This window comes from Vulpes vulpes, chromosome 12 (assembly GCF_048418805.1).
Source record: "Vulpes vulpes isolate BD-2025 chromosome 12, VulVul3, whole genome shotgun sequence".
In the NCBI taxonomy this organism is placed as follows: Eukaryota; Metazoa; Chordata; class Mammalia; order Carnivora; family Canidae; genus Vulpes; species Vulpes vulpes.
The window spans coordinates 182,579,281-182,601,901 of NC_132791.1; the positions used below are offsets into that span (position 1 = coordinate 182,579,281).

The 22,621-nt window shown below is 43.9% G+C and overlaps 3 protein-coding genes across 12 annotated transcripts in view; 1 reads left to right on the forward strand and 2 right to left on the reverse strand.

The window, feature by feature from the left end:
* Positions 1–6,749, reverse strand: part of PRMT7 (protein arginine methyltransferase 7) — a 45,322-nt gene extending 38,573 nt beyond the window's left edge. For 3 of the 6 annotated variants that reach the window (XM_072731634.1, XM_026011555.2, XM_072731633.1), the window contains exons 1-3: positions 6,615–6,749; positions 4,412–4,589; positions 1,095–1,131 (exon numbers count right to left, since the gene is read on the reverse strand). In XM_072731634.1, coding sequence (XP_072587735.1) covers positions 1,095–1,131; positions 4,412–4,506 — 132 coding nt within the window. In that variant the 5' untranslated portion in view covers positions 4,507–4,589; positions 6,615–6,749. Of the gene's footprint in view, positions 1–1,094; positions 1,132–4,411; positions 4,908–6,614 lie in introns of all 6 variants that reach the window. The other 3 variants (XM_026011557.2, XM_026011554.2, XM_026011556.2) reach the window with 1 other exon arrangement.
* A 17-nt stretch (positions 6,750–6,766) lies between these two features.
* On the forward strand, positions 6,767–20,093 carry SLC7A6OS (solute carrier family 7 member 6 opposite strand). The gene is made up of 5 exons (XM_026011561.2): positions 6,767–6,985; positions 7,113–7,397; positions 15,109–15,312; positions 16,655–16,772; positions 17,749–20,093. The coding sequence occupies exons 1-5, from the start codon at positions 6,791–6,793 to the stop codon at positions 17,877–17,879; spliced, it is 933 nt and encodes a 310-aa protein (XP_025867346.2). The 5' UTR covers positions 6,767–6,790; the 3' UTR covers positions 17,880–20,093.
* SLC7A6 (solute carrier family 7 member 6) overlaps positions 19,088–22,621 on the reverse strand; it is a 38,439-nt gene continuing 34,905 nt past the window's right edge. For all 5 annotated transcript variants that reach the window (XM_026011560.2, XM_072731636.1, XM_026011559.2 and 2 more), the window contains one exon: positions 19,088–22,541. In XM_026011560.2, coding sequence (XP_025867345.1) covers positions 22,447–22,541 — 95 coding nt within the window. In that variant the 3' untranslated portion in view covers positions 19,088–22,446. The remainder of the gene's footprint in view (positions 22,542–22,621) is intronic.

Here is a 22,621-nt window from a genome sequence, read left to right on the forward strand (position 1 = left end):
CGCCTGCCTTTGGCTCAGGTCATGGTATCAGAATCCTGGGATCGAGCCCCGCATCAGGCTCCCTGCCCCACAGGGAGTCTGCTTCTCCTTCTCCTCTTCTGCCCCTTCCCCCTGCTTGTGTGCGTGCTCTCCTTCTCAAATAAATAAAATCTTAAAAAAAAAAAAAAAAAAGAGGCAGCAGCGGCCAAGACCATTAAGGCAGAGAAAATGAGTCAAAACCAGGAACAACAACAACAACAAAAAAAAAAACCAGGAACAATGTTTGTTCCACATTCTATAATTCTCCAACAGCTCGGCAAAGGCACTCGGATATTTGATGAAAATCAGGGAGGCACCCAGCCCCCCTTGATGTAGCCTACAAACTAATGATGCTTAAGGAGATTGTTCTGTCATGATGTTGCCAAGAAGTATGCAGCCTGAGCAGTTAACCAGGGTAGACACTACCACCAACACAGCCTCACAACCAATCCTACCATGTGCCTTGATCCTTCTTCTACTCTGCACTGTTCAGTTCGCCCTGCATTCTTGGCCTTTAGCCTCCCCATTTCTAAGCCATCCACATGAGAATGACTAGTCAAGCATTCTTTGTAGACCAGAAAAACTTGTGTTGCTAGTTATCATAACCAGAACTACAACATAGTCCAAACAGGAAAAGAAAACAGAGATGAAACAAAAATGGGAAAAGGGAAAATAAAAATGAAATATCACTGTGCAATGGAAGCCAAATGTGCTTTACTAAGTAGTCTGCAGTGGCCCCTAGAGATCTTATTTTAAAATTACTAATGGACTATACAAGGTCAAACTGTAATTAAGAGAAGTTTTATCTAGAATGGACCATGGAGATTAGCTAATATATCCCATTCCTTTCAAATCCTATAAATAAGATCTGCAGAGGTCTCGTGTCCTTTCCAAGGTCACACTCAGGTAAATAGTAGAGCTGGAAGTAGGACCCAGCCTCCTGACAGATATCCCAACCACTACACCATAATGGCTCCCTGCATTATCCTAACAACATGCCTCTGGAGGGAATGTTTAACCTTGTAACTAAAAGTTTCAAACAGCACAGCAAGATAATGGTTTCCTTTTATACTTACTCTGTCTTTGTCATGCAGCATATCAGCATAGGATGATCTAAAAAAAAAAACCAAACAAACAGGTCAGAAATCTCTGCTAATGATATCCACTAACTTATGAGAGCAATCACATATATAATATAATGCATTCCTGGGACACCTGGGGTGACTCTACGGTTGAGTGTCTGCCTTTGGCTCGGTGTATGATGCCTGGATGCTGGGATTGAGTCCCACATCAGGCTCCCTGCATGGAGCCTGCTTCTCCCTCTGCCTATGTCTCTGCTTCTCTTTCTCTGTGTCTCTCATGAATGAATAAAATCTAAATAAATAAATAAATACATACATAAATACATACATATTTTTAAAATACATATATATAATGCATTCCTAAAACAGATGGACAAACATCCAGGCCAGCCCATTTTAGTTTTTATTTATTTCTGAACAATAATTGACATTCAATGTTACATCAGTTTCAGGTATACAGCATAGTGATTTGACAAGTCTATACTCAATGCTCACTACAGTAAGTGTAGTCACCACATAACATTATTACAATATCATTAACTATATTCCCTATGCTGTACTTTACATCTCTAGTCCAGGTCCATTTTAAACTATTTTAATGGAGTTATAAGCTGTCATTCTCCAGTACTGCAGGGACAAAAATCTTAGAGAAAGATGTTTATTTTCAGCAAATAACTTCAGACTTAAAAATGCTCTGGTAGGGCAGCCCGGGTGGCTCGGCGGTTTAGCGCCACCTTCGGCCCCGGGTATGATCCTGGAGACCCAGGATCAAGTCTCACGTCAGGCTCCCTGCATGGAGCCTGCTTCTCCCTCTGCCTGTGTCTCTGCCTCTCTCTCTGTGTCTCTCATAGATAAATTAAAAAAAAAAAAAAAAATGCTCTGGTAGTTAGCCCTCACAGTAATTCCATAGCCACCAAGATATTGATCATGTTATACATCACACATTTTTTAAAAAGATTTTATTTATTTATTCATGAGAGAATATTTATTAAAGCCCAGCACTTTCCCTTATGTCATCAGGGAGAACAAAGAGCTTACCAAACTACAGGCTGTTAAAGGGAAGAGAGTTGCTTTTCCAAATTTTCTGTCACATATATTCACAAACTTGGAAAAATTTCTGGCAGAGTCAGGATAAACCTCCAGAACTCCCAGTCCAAAGATGCTTGCTGAGTTCCAGGTAAGAGCTAAGTGGCTCTCACTAAACAGAGGATTTCCAGCTTCAGGTCAACATTAATCACTAGAGAGGTTTTTTTATTTGTTTTTATAAAAGTAGGCCCCATGCCCAAAATGGGGCTTGAACTCATGACCCTGAAATCAAGAGTCACATTGCTCTACTGACTGAGCCAGCCAAGTAGCTTCGAGGACTTATTTTATTTTATTAAAGATTTTTTATTTGTTCAGTTGAGAGCGAGAGCGCCAGCTAGAGCATAAGCTGGGCAAGGGGCAGAGGAAGCAGGAGTAGCAGACTCCCCGCTGAGCAGGGAGCCCAGTGACTATGCGAGGCTCAAGCCCAGGACCCCGGGATCATGACCTTAGCCAAAAGCAGATGTTTAACCGACTGAGCCACCCAGGTGCCCCTGGAGAACTTATTTTAAATGCAGATTCCCATGATACAAGGAAATAGATCCTGATCAAGAAAATTGGGCTGGAGTCCAGAACTACACACTTGAACTGGTGCCTCAGCCAACTGCGACACAGGCAGTTCATACTCTACACTTTGCAGAGCACTGTACTAAAAGAACACTGTTCTTTTTTAAAGTGGCACAACAAGGCTTTTACATGTGAACCCACCTACAATTGCTTAGTTGAAATCTGGTTCTGCCTTTCAAGAGATGTTTCTGGTCCCCATCTTCCCAGCCTCATCACCCAATCTCCCCCACTACTCCACAGATACTCGCTCTAAGCACTACCAGACCACTCCACCACTAACATCCAGGATTTCTGTCCCAGCTGGACACTCCCTTTTCCTGAAACACTCTCCTCTTTTCCACTTTCCAGCCATTTCCTCCTGGTTCTCCTGCCTCCTCTATTCCAGGATTCCTCCTTCAGGTGGATACCTTTCTCATTCCACACCCTCTCTGACCCTGGTCTCTTCAGCCTGGATGTCCAAACCCAGACACCTATTCTCCATCACCTTCCTCTTCCCAGCAGTACCCATTTCCATTGTGTTCTCCCTCTTGGGAAAAACAGCTCCATCCACATTGTCACTCTAACCAGAAATCCTGGGTGCTTCTTGAATTTTCTCTTTCTTCACTGTATCCAATAAGTTACCAAACTCAAGCTCCCTCAACTAAGCAGACCCCTAAAAGAAGAAGTGGCTTCGAGGCCAATGCACCACCTGGACTGAACCTGTTCTGAGTTGCCTGCACAGAAGGTGACCTGAACGCAGCCCAGGCCAATGCGTGTCACCAGTCCCTCAGACCAGACCAGGCCCTTGCTGTTTGCCTCCTCCACAGGTCCTCTTTGGGGTGGCTCATTAATCCTTCTAACTTTCTTGTGTGATAAAGTTGTGCAATAAACCAAGTGATTCTTGAATGGGATGTTGGTGCTAGGTGGTTCCTTGAGACGTGCCTCAGTCCCAGAACCTTACCTGGTCTGGCCATTCTTCAGGCTTCAGGAGACGTGCTAGAGGGTTGGGCCATGCAAAGTGCTTGGGGCTGGAGCCTGTTCCCTCTTGGTTCAAGTCCCCTTCATGCCTGCGTCATCCCTGGAAAAGCCTCCTGCCTGGTCCTCACCAATGCACCCTGCACCCAGCCATCGCAGTCCACGCCTCCTTCACCAGGCTCCTTAGAGTTTTCCAGAGTGTTTTCCTCTCCCCACCTCTACTGCCTCACCTGTGCAGTTGTATATCACTCACATGGTTTCTGCTCCCTCCAACCTACTTTCCACACTGTTCTCAGTAAATGTTCCAAAATGCAACCTAATCTGTTTTCTCCCTGTTTAACATCTCAATCACTCTGAAAATAATGACCAAATTCTTTAGAAAGGTAATGTTTTTGAGCCTTTATATTCTGCCCCACACATTGTATTTCACTCACCCATCAAACAACTCTAAATTAAGGATATTATATGAGGAAACATAACATTTTTACATATATCAAGCTGTTACATGACATCTGACTCTTCACACTGAAATGACTTTGCTTAACTCCCAAACAAACCTCTAAGCAGACCTGCTCGTGACCAACATCTGCCCCGATCCGAAACACTGGGTAATGCCTATTCCACATTCCCATCGGATTCCAGGGCTCCCGCTTGGAGATTGAGTGCCCCCACCCAGCTGCAGCCAACTGTGAACACAGCCCTGTTACCTTGCAATCTCCTGGTGGTAATCATAGTGCTCATCCTCCTCCAGCCACTCCACAGATCCCGTGGTCGGATTGGCCCGCCCGCAGAAGACTTTCATGATGCCAGTCAGCTCTTCAGTTTTAGCACAGAAAAGCAGCCTTGCCAGATTACTTCTTGTGGACAGATCTAATCGTCAGAAATCTATTCACACCATAATGTCCAAATTGTAGAGAAAAAAAAAATTTTAAGACAAAAAAAAAATCAAGAAATAGCCACTTGTGTCAAAGCCACTGAAAATATTAATCAGTATTTTAATCTTTCCAGCAAGAGTTTTGATTTTACATTCAGCATAGAACATCAAAAACTGTAATATGTAAGTTCATGAAGCTATCTGGAAACTGCAGCAGTCCTCAGTGATTCCAAGGGGTGGGAGAATCAAATGAGCCCCACAGGTGCATCTGGGTGCAGCCTCAAGGTAAAGGCAGGTGAGAAGAGAAATAAAGCAGAGGAAACCGGAGGCTAAAAGGAAAGGAGAAACAGACTGAGGTTGTGGTAAAAGAATGCCGCCAATACTGTCTCAGGATATTAAATGTTTAGTTTAAGGAAAAATACAAAGAGCATTCAAACAAACTACGAAGGCCTTCATCTAAACAAATATAGCAGGATCCCTGGGTGGCACAGCGGTTTGGCGCCTGCCTTTGGCCCAGGGCGCGATCCTGGAGACCCGGGATCAAATCCCACGTCGGGCTCCCGGTGCATGGAGCCTGCTTCTCCCTCTGCCTGTGTCTCTGCCTCTCTCTCTCTGTGTGTGTGACTATCATAAATAAATTTAAAAAAAAATTTTTTTTAAATAAAAATAAATAAATAAATAAACAAATATAGCTATAAGCAAACATGGATAATCCCAGAAATATTAAGCCAAAAAATAAGCAAATCATAGAATATATCCAATAGGACATTAATATAAATTTATAATTATGCAAAACAAAAACAATATATTCTTCAGGAATCACACTAAAAAGTATATGAGGGAATGAGGACAGTGGTTATCCTTAAGAGGTAAGGGAAAAGGCTGGATTCAAGGAGGGCCACACAGGGGACTTCAAAATAGCATCATTCTATAAATGGATGGTGGGATTAAAGATGTTTATGATACTGTCATTCCTTATGCCTTACCATTTTTAAAAAAGATTTTATTTATTTATTCATGAGAGGCACAGAGAGAGAGAGGCAGAGACACAGGCAGAGGGAGAAACAGGCTCCATGCAGAGAGGTTGATATGGGACTCGATCCTGGGACTCCATGATCACGCCCCATGCTGAAGGCAGGCAGGCACTCAACCACTGACCCACCCAGGTGTCCCTATGCCTCACCATTTTTAATAATGATTACTTCTTACCTAGCCGATATTTAAAAACATTTTTTTAACTTTTTATTTATTTATGATAGGCACACAGTGAGAGAGAGAGAGAGAGAGGCAGAGACACAGGCAGAGGGAGAAGCAGACTCCATGCACCGGGAGCCCGACGTGGGATTCGATCCCGGATCTCAAGGATCGCGCTCTGGGTCAAAGGCAGGCGCCAAACCGCTGCGCCACCCAGGGATCCCTTAAAAACATTTAAAAAAAAAAAAAAGTGACTGAAGCACTTTAAAGCACAAGTAGTAATCGAGTATGGGTGGGCTTCTGCAAATCACACTGGGCCATACCGGCTTCGGAAAGGGGTTTGGATTTTGTTTTACATGCCCTGGGAGCCACTCAAGAGTTTTAAGAACAAAAATGTCGTCAGGTACATGTTCTACAAGGCCGCTCTGGCTAGGGTGTGGTGAATGGACTGGTTCCCAAATACTCAGAACTCTGTGCCTGGGAAAAGCGAGCCCATTAGCAGTTCCCTGAATAAAGAAGCGTGGCCCAGCTAAGCGTGGGATGGTTGGAGCGCCGTAGGATTGCAGTTCGAGTCTCTCGCTGAGAGGAGGTGCCAAGTACTATAATCAAGGTCCCCGTGGGGGTCACCCGACAGAATGGCAGAGTCGGGGCCCAACCGTATCCCAGTTCTCTTGCCAGCCCAGGAGCTCTGAGCCGTGCGGGAGAGTCCGGAGGAGACGCACACCCCGGCGGCTCAGTACGTCCACGCCAGGTTCGTCAGCCAGAGCCCGTGGGCTCAAAATAGATGATGGCTGCCCTCGGGATTCTGCTACCCCACCTTCCCAACACGCCCAGGACCTCACCCTCCGCGGGAACCGTCGCGTTCACTTCCGCGGCCACCTCCACCTGGACGCGGCTGGCAAAAGGGGCGGGACCTCCCAGCGCCCGCCGAGCGTGCCGGCAGCTAGTCCCGGAAGCGGAACTTGAAGGCTCTCCCGTCGCACCCCGCGCGTTCCCACAGTGCTCCGCGAATGCCGCTATGGAGGCCGGCAGGACTGCGGTTCTTCGCGTGAAGCGGAAGCGCAGCGCAGAGCCGGCCGAAGCCCTTGTCCTCTCCTGCAAACGCCTTCGGAGCAGCGCAGTCGAGTCGGCGGCCCAAAAGACAGTCCCCGAGGATCTTGAGAGAGGGCCGGAGAATAATGTCTTCCAATTGGTGGCCACCGTGCGCTCCCAGGTATTGGGCGGGATGGAGCCAGTGTTTGAAGGGATCTTAGGGCGCTGCTGGGGCGAAATTGTATCTCTGATCTCTGCACGAACCTCCTGCTCACGCCGGCTTCCCTCCCCTACGACCTCTCCTACAGGAGGAGCCGGTCCAGGCGCTCGTTCGAGCTGCCCTGCGCCCTTCCCGGGGCAGCCAGCAGCGTATCCGCCGCGACCTCCGCGCTTCGGCTCGGGAGAACCGGCAGGAGGGTCGCTACCGGGTGATTTCTAGTCGCAGATCCTCAGGGATTCCCTCAGGTGGCCTGGAGTCCGAAGACCCACCGGGAAACCCAGAAGCCGCCGAGGACGCGAGCTTTCAGCTGTTCGACCTGGTCCACGAGGAAGAAGAAGACCCAGAAGCCGTCGCCACCGCAGGCTCCTCCAAAGTGAGTACCCGCCCGGAAGAGAGGGAGGGCTGGGCTTCCCCGGACGATAGTGCCAAGACTCTGGGCGTTAAGTCTGCACACGTAAGAGGAGGCACACGGCTTCGCCTTACTGATGGATGATCTCTCGGCCGTGGTAACTTCGTTTAACAGATTAGGTTATTTATTCAACAAATATTTACTGAATCCGCACTATGTGCCAGGCACATACGTTCTTAGGTTCTGGGGATATAGCTTTGAGGACTTAACATTCAGGTAGAAGAAAGAACACTGTTAACTTCAATGTCAGATGATGATAGGGGCTGTATGAGGGTGAGGAGAGCAGGGAAAGAATGGTTCCATTTCAGAAAAGGTCTCAGAAAATGACAGAGTGAGAACTTGGAGGAGGTGAATGGCAAGGCCCTGTGGATATCTGAGAGAAAAGCAGTTTGGTGTTTTCAAGGTCAGTGTGCCTGGAGCCCAGTGAACTGAGGAAGAATAATAAGGAATTTGGGAGAGGATTCCTGCTAGACTCTGAAGGCACTTGTAAGGACATACTGCCTTTCACTTTGAGATGGGGAATTACTGGCGGGTTTTGAGCAGTAAAGATAGAACAGATGGAAAAACTCACCAAAGGGATGTTAAGGACTAGTATTGGGTAGTGAATCAAGTTTGAGGCAGATTCAAGTGTAGAATGCAAGTCTTGTCACATTTAATCCGTTTCCGTTGTTACATTTACTAAATTTGTTTTGTACCTCAGTTCCAAAAAAAAAAAAAAAAAAACTCTACTACGTTGTATTAAGACTATAGAAATAGAAAATTCTCAACCTAAGATTTGTTTTCTCTTATTTTTTTTTAATTTTTTTTTTTTTTAAATTTATTTATGATAGTCACAGAGAGAGAGAGAGAGAGAGGCAGAGACACAGGCGGAGGGAGAAGCAGGCTCCATGCACCGGGAGCCTGATGTGGGATTCGATCCCGGGTCTCCAGGATCGCGCCCTGGGCCAAAGGCAGGCGCCAAACCGCTGCGCCACCCAGGGATCCCTTGTCTTCTCTTAATAAGCATTTTTTTAACATCACCCTTCACTTCTTTCAATAGTTCTTGAAGTTTAAAAACTGATTTTGATTGAAAACATATCAAGCAAAAAATATTTAATCATGGTGGTAGTATACTTGGATAACAATTTGGGCATGATGACTATAGCCACATCTTCTACCAAAATGAATGGAAGACTGATTCATGAGTTACAAGTAAAATACCTTTTAAAAGTAAATCTGCATTCAGTGGAATCAAATAACTAGTTTAATTTTATAACAAAAACTAGTATATAAAGTGATGAAGCATGTGTACACAAATTTTTCCCAAAAATGGAATATAAACTGTAAATACATAAAAAAATGTTTGCACATGAGAGTGGGACATCTGGCTTGCCAGCGGGCACCTTCATTTTGCATGCAACAGAAGAGCAATTTAAAAATGGGCAATGTTGGGATCCCTGGGTGGCTCAACGGTTTAGCGCCTGTCTTCAGCGGGGGGCGTGGCCCTGGAGACCTGGGATGGAGTCCTGCATCAGGCTCCCAGCAATGGAGCCTGCTTCTCCCTCTGCCTCTCTGTCTCTCATGAATAAATAAATAAAATCTTTAAAAAAAAAAAAAAATGGGCAATGTTGAGAAGGGCAAGATTTTTGTTCAAAAGTGTGCCCAGTTTTACCATACTGTCGAAAAGAGGCAAGGCAAGCACAAGACTGGGCCAAATCGCCATGATCTATTTGAGCAAAAAGATAGGCCCCTGGATTTTCTTATAAGGACGCCAACAAGGACGAAGATATCAGGGCCACTAGGTGGCTCGGCCAGTTGAGCATCTGGCTCAGGTCACGATCATGGACGGGGTCCTGGGATCCAGGCCTGCTTGGATCATGCTCAGTGGGGAGTCTGCTTGTTCCTCTCCCTCTGCCTCTCCGCCAGCTTGTGCATGAGCTCTCTCGCTCTCTCCCTCTCTCTCAAATAAGTACATAATAAATAAATAGAACAAAGGCATTACCTGGGGAGAGAAGACATTGATGGAGTATTTGGATGATCCCAAGAAGTACATCCTGGAACAAAAATGATTTTTGCTGACATTAAGAAGACAGGGGAGGGATTCCTGGGTGGCTCTGTGGTTGAGCGTCTGCTTTTGGCTCAGGTCGTGATCCCAGGGTCCTGGGATCGAGTCCCGTATTGAGCTCCCCATGGGGAGCCTGCTTTTCCCTCTGCCTGTGTCTCTGCCTCCCTCTCTCTCTCTCTCTCTCTCTCTCTCTCTCTCTCGTGAATAAATGGATGGGATCTTTAAAAAAAAAAAAAAAAAAAGAGGAGAAAGGGCAGACTTGATAGCTTATCTCAGAAAAAGCTGGTTAGGAGTAATTAATTGGCTACCACTTATTTATTACAAAACAAAAGTGTCTTTTTAATGTGTACCATATTTAAGTTGGTTTCATACACGAGAATTCAGACCATGAATGGCTGATAGAATATTTCTTTTGCACAATCCGGATTTAAATAAGATTGGCTTGTGGTTAAATGAATAGGATTGGAGTGGCTGGGTGCCTCAGTGAATTAAAGCATCTGCCTTCTGCTCAGGTTATGATCAGAGGGTCCTGGGATCGAGCCCCACGTCAGGCTCCCTGCTCAGCAGAGAGCCTGCTTCTCTCTCTCCCTCTGCCTCCTGTTCCCCCTGCTTGTGTTCTCTTTCTGTGTCAAATAAAATCTTTTTAAAAAAATGAATAGGAAAAAAAAAAGAATAGGATCATGGGATATCTGGGTGGCTCAGTTGTTGAGTATCTGCCTTCAGCCCAGGGTATGTGATCCTGGAGTCCTGGGATCAAGTCCCTCATCAGGCTCCCTGCGTGGAACCTGCTTCTCTCTCTGCCTATGTCTCTCCCTCTCTCTGTGTGTGTCTCTCATGAATGAATGAATGAATGAATGAATGAATGAATGAATGAATGAATGAATGAATAAATAATCTTTAAAAAAATGAATAGGATCAGTTTTTTGAACTTTGATAGTAATTCTTGTTCAGTAAGTGCTAAACTGTTTTTCCCCTCCAAAGATTTTATTAGAATTGATTAGGAGCACCTGGGTGGCTCAGTGGTTGAGTGTCTGCCTTTGGCTCAGATCATGATCCCAGGGTCCTGGGTCCAAAGCTCCCCACAGGGAGCCTGCTTCTCCCTGTACCTATGTCTGCTTCTCTCAGGAATAAATAAATCTTTTAAAAAATTAATTAGTAATGTTCAGCTTTTTAAAAGTTTTTTAAAGTAATCTCTACACCCAACATGGGCTTGAACTCACAACTCAGAGATCAAGAGTCATATGCTCCACTGACTGAGCCAACCAGGCACCCCAGTAATGTTCAGCATTTCACAGAGTTGGTAAATGCCATCTCTAAACCTGTAGGAGATTGGTTTTGTATTTAAATTCATATAACTTAAAAAATAAATAAATAAATAAATTCATATAACTTGTCATATTAACATATATGTAAATAATGAGGAAATCCCTTCACTGTTTCATAGAACAAGACTCAGCTGTGTTTCAAGTTGTGTTAACTTGTTAAAAGTCCTGGGTTGAAGATAAGCTGGCAGTGTCCACTTTTATCTTTTTGGTCTTAACTATACCAATTCAATTAAAATTCCCTGCATCTAAAATGTTGCTCTTTGCTTAATGGGAGGTATTTTAATGTGGCTTATGTGTAATATTAAAGAATACTTAATGCTTCTCATATTTTATGGATAATCTCTAAGGTCAGATGTTTTTTAAAATTCAGTGTGGCAAAGCATAGTAGCAAATTTTGCTTGTGAATTCTTTACATTGCTTGTGATTAAAAGTAGGCCAGACTAAGTTATTGTCCTTTTTTTCAGGATTATCTTTTCAAACAGCTGTTCAAAAACACAACTGTAGAATTTTTTTAAAGAGTTTATTTAGGGATCCCTGGGTGGCACAGCGGTTTAGCACCTGCCTTTGGCCCAGGGCGTGATCCTGGAGACCTGGGATCGAATCCCACATCGGGCTCCCGGTGCGTGGAGCCTGCTTCTCCCTCTGCCTATGTCTCTGCCCTTCTCTCTCTCTCTGTGTGTGACTATCATTAAAAAAAAAAAAAAGAGTTTATTTATTCATGAGAGAGACAGAGAGAGAGGCAGAGACATAGGCAGAGGGAGAAGCAGGCTTCCCTTGGGGAGCCCAGTGCGGGACTTGATCTGGGGACTTCTTGATCACGCCCTGAGCCAAAGGCAGATGCTCAACCACTGAGCTATCCAGGTGTTCCCACAATTGTAGAATTAATCACAGATTTTAAAAAAATGTTTGCCCTCAGTAATTATTTTTTTAAAAATGGATTTAAGCTGAAAGAAAATTTGGGGTTTTATGCCTACTAGACTATCAGGGGAAAGGTTGTTGATAGCACTGCCGGCAAGGCCATGATCAAAATGGTACACAATTGTCGTGCTTAAAATTGATGCAAGGCTTTTGGAAAACAGCATGGTTTTACATACCGGGAATCCTAAAAACAGCTTGAGGCCTATTCTAAAACTACTTAAATTTATTTTTATTGTTTGGATCCTAAAGCCATCCAAACAAGTATCTACAGAAATTTTAAAATAGTGACAGCATTTTTGCCACATATATTTCTCATTAATTTGATACCATTTAAATTTTAAGCAAATAAAGTACTATTTTATAGAAAATCTTAAGAAGTGAAAAAGTTCAGTTTATTTTATCTAGTGATCTTATTACCCCCAGGATTTATGCTAGTGAAATAATTCAGCAGAAGCAAACAGCTATGTATGGTATTAACAAAAGCTTATTGTTGGTTTACTGAGTAATTGCTGTACATTAAGTACTATGCTAAGTATTTATTATGTTTGGTTTTTTTTTTTTTTTTATGTTTTCTTTTAATTTAACTCATGTGATCCTTACAAAAACCCTTTGAGGTAAGTATTTCATCTCCATTTTTCAAATGCAGGAAACAACATGTTCATTGCAACATTCTTTATGGAGGCTAAAAATTATGTCTGAGAAATTGACATACACAACTGCCTGCACCATTAAAGTGATAACCATGAAGACTGGCGAGACATTAAATATGTTTATACTGTGCTGCTATATGTTGTATACTTGAAAATATGGGTAGGCACACATAGACAAAAGAATAGTTTTTCTTTTATAAAAATATTCATTATAGAAAATTTGAAAAAATATGGGAAAGTAACAAGGGGTGGAATCACTCATTTTACCCCCATCACAAAGGTAATTGGAATAAAATTAATTTGTTGTCTTCTGAGTATAAAATTCTATGTCTGGCATTATTCTGTTTGCCAGTTGAACTTTGCTTGTGAACAGCTTTGAAGTTCGTCAAGAATGCACAAAAATTGACATCTCTAGTTCCTTTTAACTTTGGAGCAAGGGAATCCCTGGGTGGCGCAGCGGTTTGGCACCTGCCTTTGGCCCAGGGCGCGATCCTGGAGACCCGGGATCGGGTCCCACATCGGGCTCCCGGTGCATGGAGCCTGCTTCTCCCTCTGCTTCTCCCTCTGCCTGTGTCTCTGCCTCCCTCTCTCTCTCTCTCTCTCTCTCTCTCTCTGTGACTATCATAAATAAATAAAAATTAAAAAAAAAAAACTTTGGAGCAAGGAAGAATTAATTCCTTCTTCCTCCCTCGGCTATGGAACACACGCCTTCCACCCCCCCCCACCCCCCCCAGTATGGTGTCTGGTTTGAGCCACATAGCCTCCTCTGATGAACCTGTTGAGAGGGGTCATTTGCAGCATGTCCCTCGGGTTTCCAAACTGACCTGCGCTGCTCTGGGTGACACAGCCTGTGGCACTGGAGTACATCTTCCCTGGGCCAATTCTATTCTGGGTCAATCTATCTTGAGCTGTTCTAACAGGAGGATTATAGGAGAGTCCACTCCTGTTTTGTGATTAAAAGTAGGACATCATTGGGCGCCTGGATGGCTGGGTTGAGTGTCTGACTCTTGTTTTTGGCTCAGGTCATGATCTCAGTGTCATGGGATTGAGTCCCCCACCCCCACCCTGGGCTTCATGTTTGGAGGGGGAGTCTGCTTGATATTCTCTTCCTCTCCCTCCAGCTCTTGCCTACTCACACATGCACTTGCTGGCTCTCTTGATTAAATCTTTTTTTTTTTTTAACGCATCTTGACTCAAAATTTGAGGTTTGTTTTTTTTTTTTTTTTTTTTAAGATTTTATTTATGGGGGATCCCTGGGTGGCGCAGCGGTTTGGCGCCTGCCTTTGGCCCAGGGCTCCATCCTGGAGACTCAGGATCGAATCCCACGTCAGGCTCCCGGTGCATGGAGCCTGCTTCTCCCTCTGCCTATGTCTCTGCCTCTCTCTCTCTCTCACTGTGTGCCTATCATAAATAAATAAAGTAAAATTAAAAAAAAAAAAAAGATTTTATTTATGGGCAGCCCCGGTGGCGCAGTAGTTTAGCGCCGCCTGCAGCCCGAGGTTTGATCCTGGGGACCCTGGATCGAGTCCCACGTCAGGCTCCCTGCATGGAGCCTGCTTCTCCCTCTGCCTGTGCCTCTGCCTCTCTCTCTCTCTCTCTCTCTCTCTCTGTGTGTCTTTATGAATAAATAAATAAAATCTTTTTAAAAAAAAAAAGATTTGGGGATCCCTGGGTGGCGCAGCGGTTTAGCGCCTGCCTTTGGCCCAGGGCGCGATCCTGGAGACCCGGGATCGGATCCCACGTCGGGCTCCCGGTGCATGGAGCCTGCTTCTCCCTCTGCCTATGTCTCTGCCTCTGTGTGTGTGTGTGTGTGACTATTATAAATAAATAAATAAATAAATAAATAAATAAATAAATAAATAAATATTTTTAAAAAATTTTTTAAAAAGATTTTATTTATTCATGAGAGACATTGAGTATCTGTCTTCAGCTTAGGTTGTGATCAGGGTCCTGGGATCAAACCCTGTGTTGGGTTCCCTGCTCATCAAGGAATCTTTCTTCTGTCCCTCTGCCCCTCCTCCTTGTTCATGTTTTCTCTCTCTCTCTCTCTCTCTCTCTCTCTCTCTCAAATAAATAAATAAAATACTTTTTTAAAGAAAAGACATCATTGTGGGCAAACCAGGTGATGGTAGTCATCAGAGTCCAGGAATCGCTTTTAGACCCTTATATCACACAAATGCAGACCCATATAGAGATCAGTCATGGAGGTGCTGCTGGGGGCCTCTAGATCCCTTATGGAGATCTTCTCAGGCCAGTTTTTCCATGTGCTCTCTTATGTTGTTCAAGCACAAGAGAGCAAGGAGCTATCTTAAGTCTATCACAAAAGAAAAACTATACAATTATTTTAGAGATAATTGATTTTTTTATTTCATAGCTAATTAAGAGATTAGTAGGAAATAGGGATAAGAATCTTGAATCTAGGGGCACCCAGATGGCTCAGTCAGTTAAATATCTGCCTTCCTGTCAGTTGATGGTCTCAAGGTCCTGGGATCAACCCCCAGGGCATGCTCCCTGCTCAGCGGGGAGCCTGCTTTTCCCTCTCCTCCCTGCTTGTGCTCGCTCACTATCTCTGTCAGTCTCTATCTCTCAAACAAATAAAATATCTTTTTAAAAGAAAAATCTTGAATCTAACATAGACAACTGTAGAGAGACTTAAAATCTCACTCAAATCTTAGATTTCTCCTTTTGAAACACCAATGTTCAGATCATGTATATATTATCTTTTGATTTCTTTACAGACATCTGACCCAGATGTGATCCTCTGCAATTCCATAGAGTTGATCCGTGAGCGGTTGACTGTATCTGAGGATGGACCAAGAATCGGGCATCAGGAGGAACAGAAGGATGACTATGTGTATGACATTTACTATTTGGAGATGGCTACTCCAGGATGGATTGAGAACATCCTCTCTGTGCAGCCCTATAGCCAGGAGTGGGACCTGGTAAGGAGACCCATGAGGATGAGGTAGCCTAAGCAATTCTCTAGTCAGGGTACTTTGCTTCCCTGTGTTCCACATTGCCTCCAGTGTGTTCAAGATTGTTCTTGACTCTTTTTATCCTTGCTTAAATGGAAAAACTTATTCTAAATACCTTCTAGGAACTGGATTTAGTGCAGGGAATTTTGGAAATGACAGTCTACATTGATAATTTTTGCTTTTAATAGGTCTTTCATAAAGTTTGCAATATAATTTTTATCATTTATAACACCCACTTTTGGGGGAAATCATATAGGGGCTTATAATAAGGACAGTAAACCAAAAATTCTTAACATAAATGGGAATAAAAGATTTTTTTTTTAAACTATCTTAAGGGGGGGAAACCTTGGATTAAGAAAGCGAACACCCTTGTGCAAACTGGGTGGCTCAGCGGTTTGGCGCCATCTTCAGCCCAGGGTGTGGTCCTGGAGACCTGGGATCAAGTCCAGCATCAGGCAACAGGAATAAATAAATAAATAATCTTTAAAAAAAAAAAAAAAAAGAAGAAGAAGAAGAAGAAAAAGAAAGCTAATACCCTATATCATCATTTTGGGGTTTTTTAAATTTTATTTACTTTTTTTTTTTTTTTTTTGTAAGATTTCTTTATTCATGAGAAACAGAGAGAGAAAGGCAGAGACACAAGCAGAGGGACAAGCAGGCTCCCCACAAGGAGTGCAATGCAGGACTGGGTCCCAGATCCTGGGATCATGCCCTGAGCCAAAGGCTGAGCCACCCAGGCGTCCCTTTTTTTTTTTTAAAGTAATCTCTACACCTAATGTGGGGCTTGAACTCACAACCCTAAGATCAAGAGTTGCAGCTCTATAGACTGAGCCAGCCAGACACCTCCTAACATCATTTAAGATTTTATTTATTCATGAGAGACAGAGAGAGAGGGAGGCAGAGACAGGCAGAGGGAGACGCAGGCTCCATGCAGGGACCCTGATGTGGGACTTGATTCCTGGATTCCAGGATCATGCCATGGGCTGAAGGCAGACCGCTTAACCGCTCAGCCACCCAGGGATCCCCAACATCATTATTCTTACAATAATTCTAAAGATTTATTCATGAGAAATCGAGAGAGACAGTCAGAGGTAGAGGGAGAAGCAGACTCCATGTAGGGAGCCCAAAGTGGGACGACCACAGGATCACGCCCTGAGCCAAAGGCAGATGCTCAACCGCTGAGCCACCCAGGCATCCTATCCACACTGTGCTTTTAAGTGACTTCTCCAAATTGGTCTGCTAATAGCCTCCCCTACAGCACAGCCTTAGAGGTGTTGACTTATGCTTATGTTTGTGTTGAGATGTGCAGGTGAATGATGACCAGCAGCCAGAAGATATTTATGAAGATGATGATGATGAGAACAGTGAGAATAACTGGCGTAACGAGTACCCAGAGGAGAACACTGATGAAGATGAAGAGTCCAGAGGTACATGAGTAGCAGCCTTAGATGGGAGGGGACTGTTGAGATCCAAGACTGAGGTGTGCGCAGTTAACATGTACATCTTTACTAGCTTTCCTTCTCTGCCATTGAATTCCCAACAGCTCAACCACAAGCCATTGGAGCTATAGGATCCCCAAGAACTAGTGTTTCCAGAGGACCCTGGTGAGGTTTTAATGTCAGTCAGGCCTAGGTTCCAATCCTTAGTTCTGTCATTGCCTATCTGTGGGTCTTAGGGAAGTTACTTTACCTCATCGAGCCGTATCCTCTCTCCAGAAAACAAGAGAATATTGCACTAACTTCAGTGGTTGTGATTAAGGGAAACATCATAGCTCATTGTCTCTTCTGCTTCAGTCAAGGTGTTGGAGAGGTTTGCCAGTAGGAGCAGGGCTAGGATTTTGATGTGTCATTTACCTAACTTCTCAAGAAGTTGATCGGTTTACAATGTTTTGGGAAAGATGCAACACAGACATGGTACCTGGGGGAAAGGAAGGAAAGATATTCTGGTGAAACAGTTCCTTCAGTGATTATCTTCTTTGTGCCAACGAAAAGGATTTCTTGTTGGTTAATGGAGGGACAATTAATTAAACTATGGAATATTCTATGTACCTATGATATATGTTATATGTTACATATATACATACATATATATACACATATACATATATATGATAAAAGGATAGGGGCAGATGTGAAATTATATTTACAGTATGACTACAACTATTATACAAAAAGAAATCCTATACGTAGGAAAGAAATGAAAAAATACTCCCAGTATTGTTGAGGGATTTGGTTTAGGTGGTAGAAACAGGATTTTTTTTTTTTTTTTAATTCTAAATTCTCTTTACTGATCAAGTATTTTAGAATAGAGAACAAAAAACCAGACCTTCTTGAGATGGGAAATGGTTACTGTGGTCACCTAGAAACTCAAAACATCTAGAACCCATTCCTATTATCATTCTAGGCTCTGATGAATATGACAGCTTCACTGAAGAGGAAAGAGGCAACAGCAGACCACAGATGTGGAGCAAATACCCTTTGGATGTGCAGAAGGAGTTTGGCTATGACAGCCCCCATGACCTGGATTCAGACTGATGATCCTGTGGTATCTGTGAAGTTCAATGATGTGCCCTTGAGGGCTCTGACTGTAGTTTCATCCACCCTGGTAACATCCTTAGGTTTTCTAGCTTAACATATAAAAGGAAAAAGCATGTCCAGTAGCAGCATCCTACCAGTGAAAACGTGCCCTAAAGGATTGTCTTTTTCAGTAATAGTACGGCCCCTTTGCTTCAAGACTCTACAGTCAGATCAGGGGAAATGCCATAAAAATGAAGCTTCCTAGTCTGGGGATTTTCCCATTCTCTTCCTGTCCTAAAGCCAATATGTAGAAGAGAAGCTCCTCTTTCCCTCAGCACTAAGATTTAGCTTTCCCATACCACCAGGCCACTGCCTCCACTAAAAGTCTGTTTCTTTTGGTAGAATCCAGAAGGACTACAATGGGTCCTTTATAGCAGCACAGACTGGATAGTGGGGGCCGTTGGAGAGGGAAGTAGGATCTGCCTGAGCGCTGAGAGAGAGGTTTTAAGTTAATAGGGTCTCTACCTCCCTGCTACCTGACTGATAATGGTTGTAAAGACTGCTGTCTTCCTTTGGCAGTAGTGCCAGGAAGAACAGGATGTATGAGTGTGATACTATGTGTTTAGTAAAACTTAAATATGGGAGCAAGAAATTCCTGGAAAACTCTTTTTTTTTTTTTTTTTTAAGATTTATTAGAACATAAGTACGAGGAAGGCCCATAGGGAGAGAAGCAAGAGAGCCTCAAGCAGACCCCTCACCGAGCACAGCCCAATGCAGGGGGATCCCAGGACCCTGAAACCATGACCTTAGCTGAAGTCAGGAGTCAGCCACCTAACTGACTAAACCACCCAGCACCCCCACTTAAAAACTTTAAATCTGAATGCCTTTTTTTTTCTTCTTCAAGATTCTATGTATGTATGTATTTATGAATGAATAAGAGCATGAGGAGGGGGTAGGGACAGAGGGAGAAGCAGGCTCTCCACTAAGCAGGGAGCTGGATATGGGACTTGACTCCAGGATCATGACCCAAGCCAAAGTCAGATGCCTAACCAACTTAGCCACCCAGGCACCCCAAATCTGAATGTCTTTACATGTTTTCCCACTGTATTCCCTCTCTCCTGTCTCCACTCTCCACCAAAAATGAGAGGCTTAGTGAGACAGAAGTTTCAGAATTACCCTTAGACACAAAGGACTTTAAGGAAAGTGAGGTAAAGGAAAACATATCCTTTTTTTTAAAAAAAAGATTTTATTTATTCATAGAGATGCAGAGAGAGAGAGAGAGGCAGAGACACAGGCAGAGGGAGAAGCAGGCAGGCTCCATGCAGAGCCCTACGTGGGACTCGATCCAGGGTCTCCAGATCATGCCCTGGGCTGCAGGTGGCGCTAAACCGCTGCACCACCTGGGCTGCACCAAGGAAAACATATCCTAAGCTTAGCTTTCTAATGAGAAATGTTAACTCTTCACAGCACTCACTGAAAATAGTGACCAATTTTGTTACCAGAACCTCAGTTCCCTATAAGCAAACCCTGACCCTACTTCTTTTCATACCACAAATGTCTTAGAGTTGGCATTTATTCTTCTAATGTAATATTGTCCCATAGAACTCTGTTCAAAGATGAACATGTTCTATATCTACACTGTGCAGAGGTAGGCACTAGCCACATGGGACTCAGCTCTATGATTAATGCTTGAACTATGATTAATGCACCCGAAGAATCAAAATTTTTATTAGCTACATGTGGCTAGTAGCTACTATACTGGACAGCACAAGTCTACAAAAACAATACACTGAACCTGTGATTCAAAATGTGCCTTCTTGCTGTGTGGCACAGACTCACTATCACATCCACAGGGATAAGTCTTCTCCCCACGTCTTATAAGTATCTCTTTTTCTATCCTGCCCCTACTCTTCCTTTCACTTTGTGTTCATTTTGTAGGTCTTCACCTATATTAGTTCCTATCTACATGTTAAACCTACTTGAGTAGTTAAGTTCTGTATGTACACATACTTGGGCTCTACTCTTGTGGCTAGAAAACCAACAGACTATCCACAAAGGTACAGTTCAGTATTTCAAGTAACAGGCAGCAACTTCTATGTCTAATACTAGTCATCTTAGTCTCCTGTAGGCATAGAAACAAAGGATTAAAAACCACTCCATGCCATTTTAATGTGCTCACTGCTGTTTATGTACTCATTAAGGTTTGCAAACATTAAAGGACTGAAAACTTCACATACTGTACCTACTGAAAAGGGGATTAACACACCAGGAGAAGGATTGAAGGAGACAAACAACAAAGACCTTGCAGAAATTTAATTCCACCATGAAGCTTGAGTGCTGTAGGGCGTCTCTGGCTTCCTTCCGACAAAACGGTTCCTGGGTAAAGACTGTATCCAGCAAAGGGGAAGAATGCAGTTGCCATCCAGTAATGAGAGGGGGATGACATGGCTCACTAAGCTTGCATTGGGGCACTTAGAGTGTGAGGCCCATGCTTCCCCCCAGGAGCCACTGGGGGGCAGCAAGTTCCTGGGATTAGCTGGTCATTTACTTCAGTGGAGATAGCTAAAACCTGGGTCAGGAATCCTCAAGACAAGCATACTCTGCTTAAAGGATTAGCTCCAGAGGATCCCTGGGATAGATGCCATCTTGGCTCAGACAAGAGTCATGTTTACATAGTTTAGGCAAGTCAGCCTTTGCACAAGACTCCCTATTGCCAGGAAGGAATTTGCTGTACAAATCCCCAACCCGTGACAGTAGGAATGTCCCCCCATTTTCTCATCCATGTGTATCCTGAACCGGAGGCAGCTGTGATCATGCTTCCCTAAATTGTCTTCATTGAGCAAGTATGACCAAAGTTACTCCCCAGGCTTCAACGGAGGCCATTTGATGGAAAAGATGATCAGAAAGGCAGCTTGCCTCATAGTTCTGTCTTTACCACTGACCAGTTCTCAAACGAAAGGATAAGAAGTCCAGGCATGGGATTAGCCAAGTCAGCAGGTTCCTCTGGATCCAGGATGACAATGTCTGGAGGCTTCACAGGACAGCTGTACAGTCCCCTGCAACCATAGCTGCCCACGAGGGAACATCCATTAGGCCAAACCTGCTCTGGCCTGACCTGGATGCTAAAGCACACCCTGAGCACCAGAATTAGTTGCTTCCACTCATGCAGTCTGCTGAGGAGCCAGATTGAGGTTGAAGTAGTTTTTCCCCCAAGGTCTTCTCTGATCTCCGCAGAGAGAAAATAGAAGTCCACATAAGTACCAAGCTCTTCCTGAGACTGCAGGCCCACCAGACCTCCCGCAAGGGGAGGCAGACAGGACAGGAATGCATTATCCTGATGATCCACACCAAGACAGTTCAGAGTATAAACAAAGCCCAGTGTCAGGGACAGAAGAGGAGGATGCAGTCTCGTGTGAGGTTTTGGGAAAAGGAAAATGACCACTTCTAGCACCAAAGTGGGCTTGTGTGGGTCTGCACAGCAGTCCCTCAAACCAGCCCTTACAGAGAGAAACAAGCTATTTGGTTGCTTGGGTCCATGAGATGTTCTCTAAGCCATTGACAGCTGAGAATTCAGGTAATACACTTGAACTCTAAAACAGTTTATGTCCTCTTAAATTCATGCCAGAAACCAGAGATCTACCTTCTGTCATCTAAGACAAAGACCTAAGGTCTCAAGTAAAACAAAGGATTATCCTTCAAAATAGTATTACCGACTTCTGACTCATGAATTTTTTCATTTGTCCTTGCTGATTTGAGCCAGGTATGTGTAATCTGTGACTTACTAACTAAAGTGTAACCAATACATGAGTTTAAAAAAATATATATATATGTTTGAAGTTCACCTTTGCAGCTAAGACTCAACAGAAGATTGTGCTAAAACCAAGCAAAAAAATTTGTGGTCAGAGGCTGGCCCACCACCACACAGAGACACCTCCTAAGAGCAGAGGGACTCAGTATGGGGTACTTTGAGTTTTTAAACACAATCAGCCTATTGCAGCCTGTAGATGAATGAACACCAATGCTCTGTTAGAACTGGTATTCTGGATTAAATAATATCAATAAATAATGAAATACCACTGTCTTCCCAGGGAAAGATTTTGACTCAGGGAAGGAAATGGTAGCATTTCAGGCCTATAAAGTCAGGTGCTTAGACCTGATCAGAGGGGCTCCCATAAAGCAGCCCCTTTGTAGAGGCTCCTGATTCAAATATCAAATTCAGAACCACCAGCCACAGCTGTTGACCTAGCACTTTCTCTTCCCCCAGTGCAGTTTGCTGAGTGTTTGGTAAGCTATACCGGTTCACCAAGAACAAAACTAAACAACTATTCCCCTGACTTCAAGCCCTCCCCACCACCACCCTCTATAAAGTTCTCACCTTCAGGCTGGTCTCAAACCCTGAGTCTCCTCCCATAGCTTACCAGTGAGAGTAACCATCAGAGCAGGCCATCAGCCCCGAGCCCCCCTTATATAATATGGGCCAACAGGCTCCTTTAGAATAAGAAGGTTGGGCCTGCACAGTCTTGTCATCTGGACTTTGGTGGCTCTGGCTGGCCTTCCAGGCCTCAAGGGACATCACCTCTGGCCTCTAGTCAGCTTTCTTCTCAACCTTTTTCTCTTCAGCTACATCAAGCTCAGTCAGGACACAAAAGCAAAGCTGCTGGGTGACTTTGGTGACAGCAGCTAAATGAAAATAGAGAACAGAAGTCAGCAAGCTCAGTATGAATACCCCAAAGTTGATTAAAGCATATCTGTGACTCCCT

Bases quoted from the DNA above. Each gene is read 5' to 3' on its own strand.
- SLC7A6OS (XM_026011561.2), top strand. From the start codon at position 6,791: ATGGAGGCCGGCAGGACTGCGGTTCTTCGCGTGAAGCGGAAGCGCAGC. The intron at 6,986-7,112 runs GTATTGGGCGGG...CCTCTCCTACAG, and splicing joins TGGCCACCGTGCGCTCCCAG to GAGGAGCCGGTCCAGGCGCT. The intron at 7,398-15,108 runs GTGAGTACCCGC...ATTTCTTTACAG, and splicing joins CCACCGCAGGCTCCTCCAAA to ACATCTGACCCAGATGTGAT.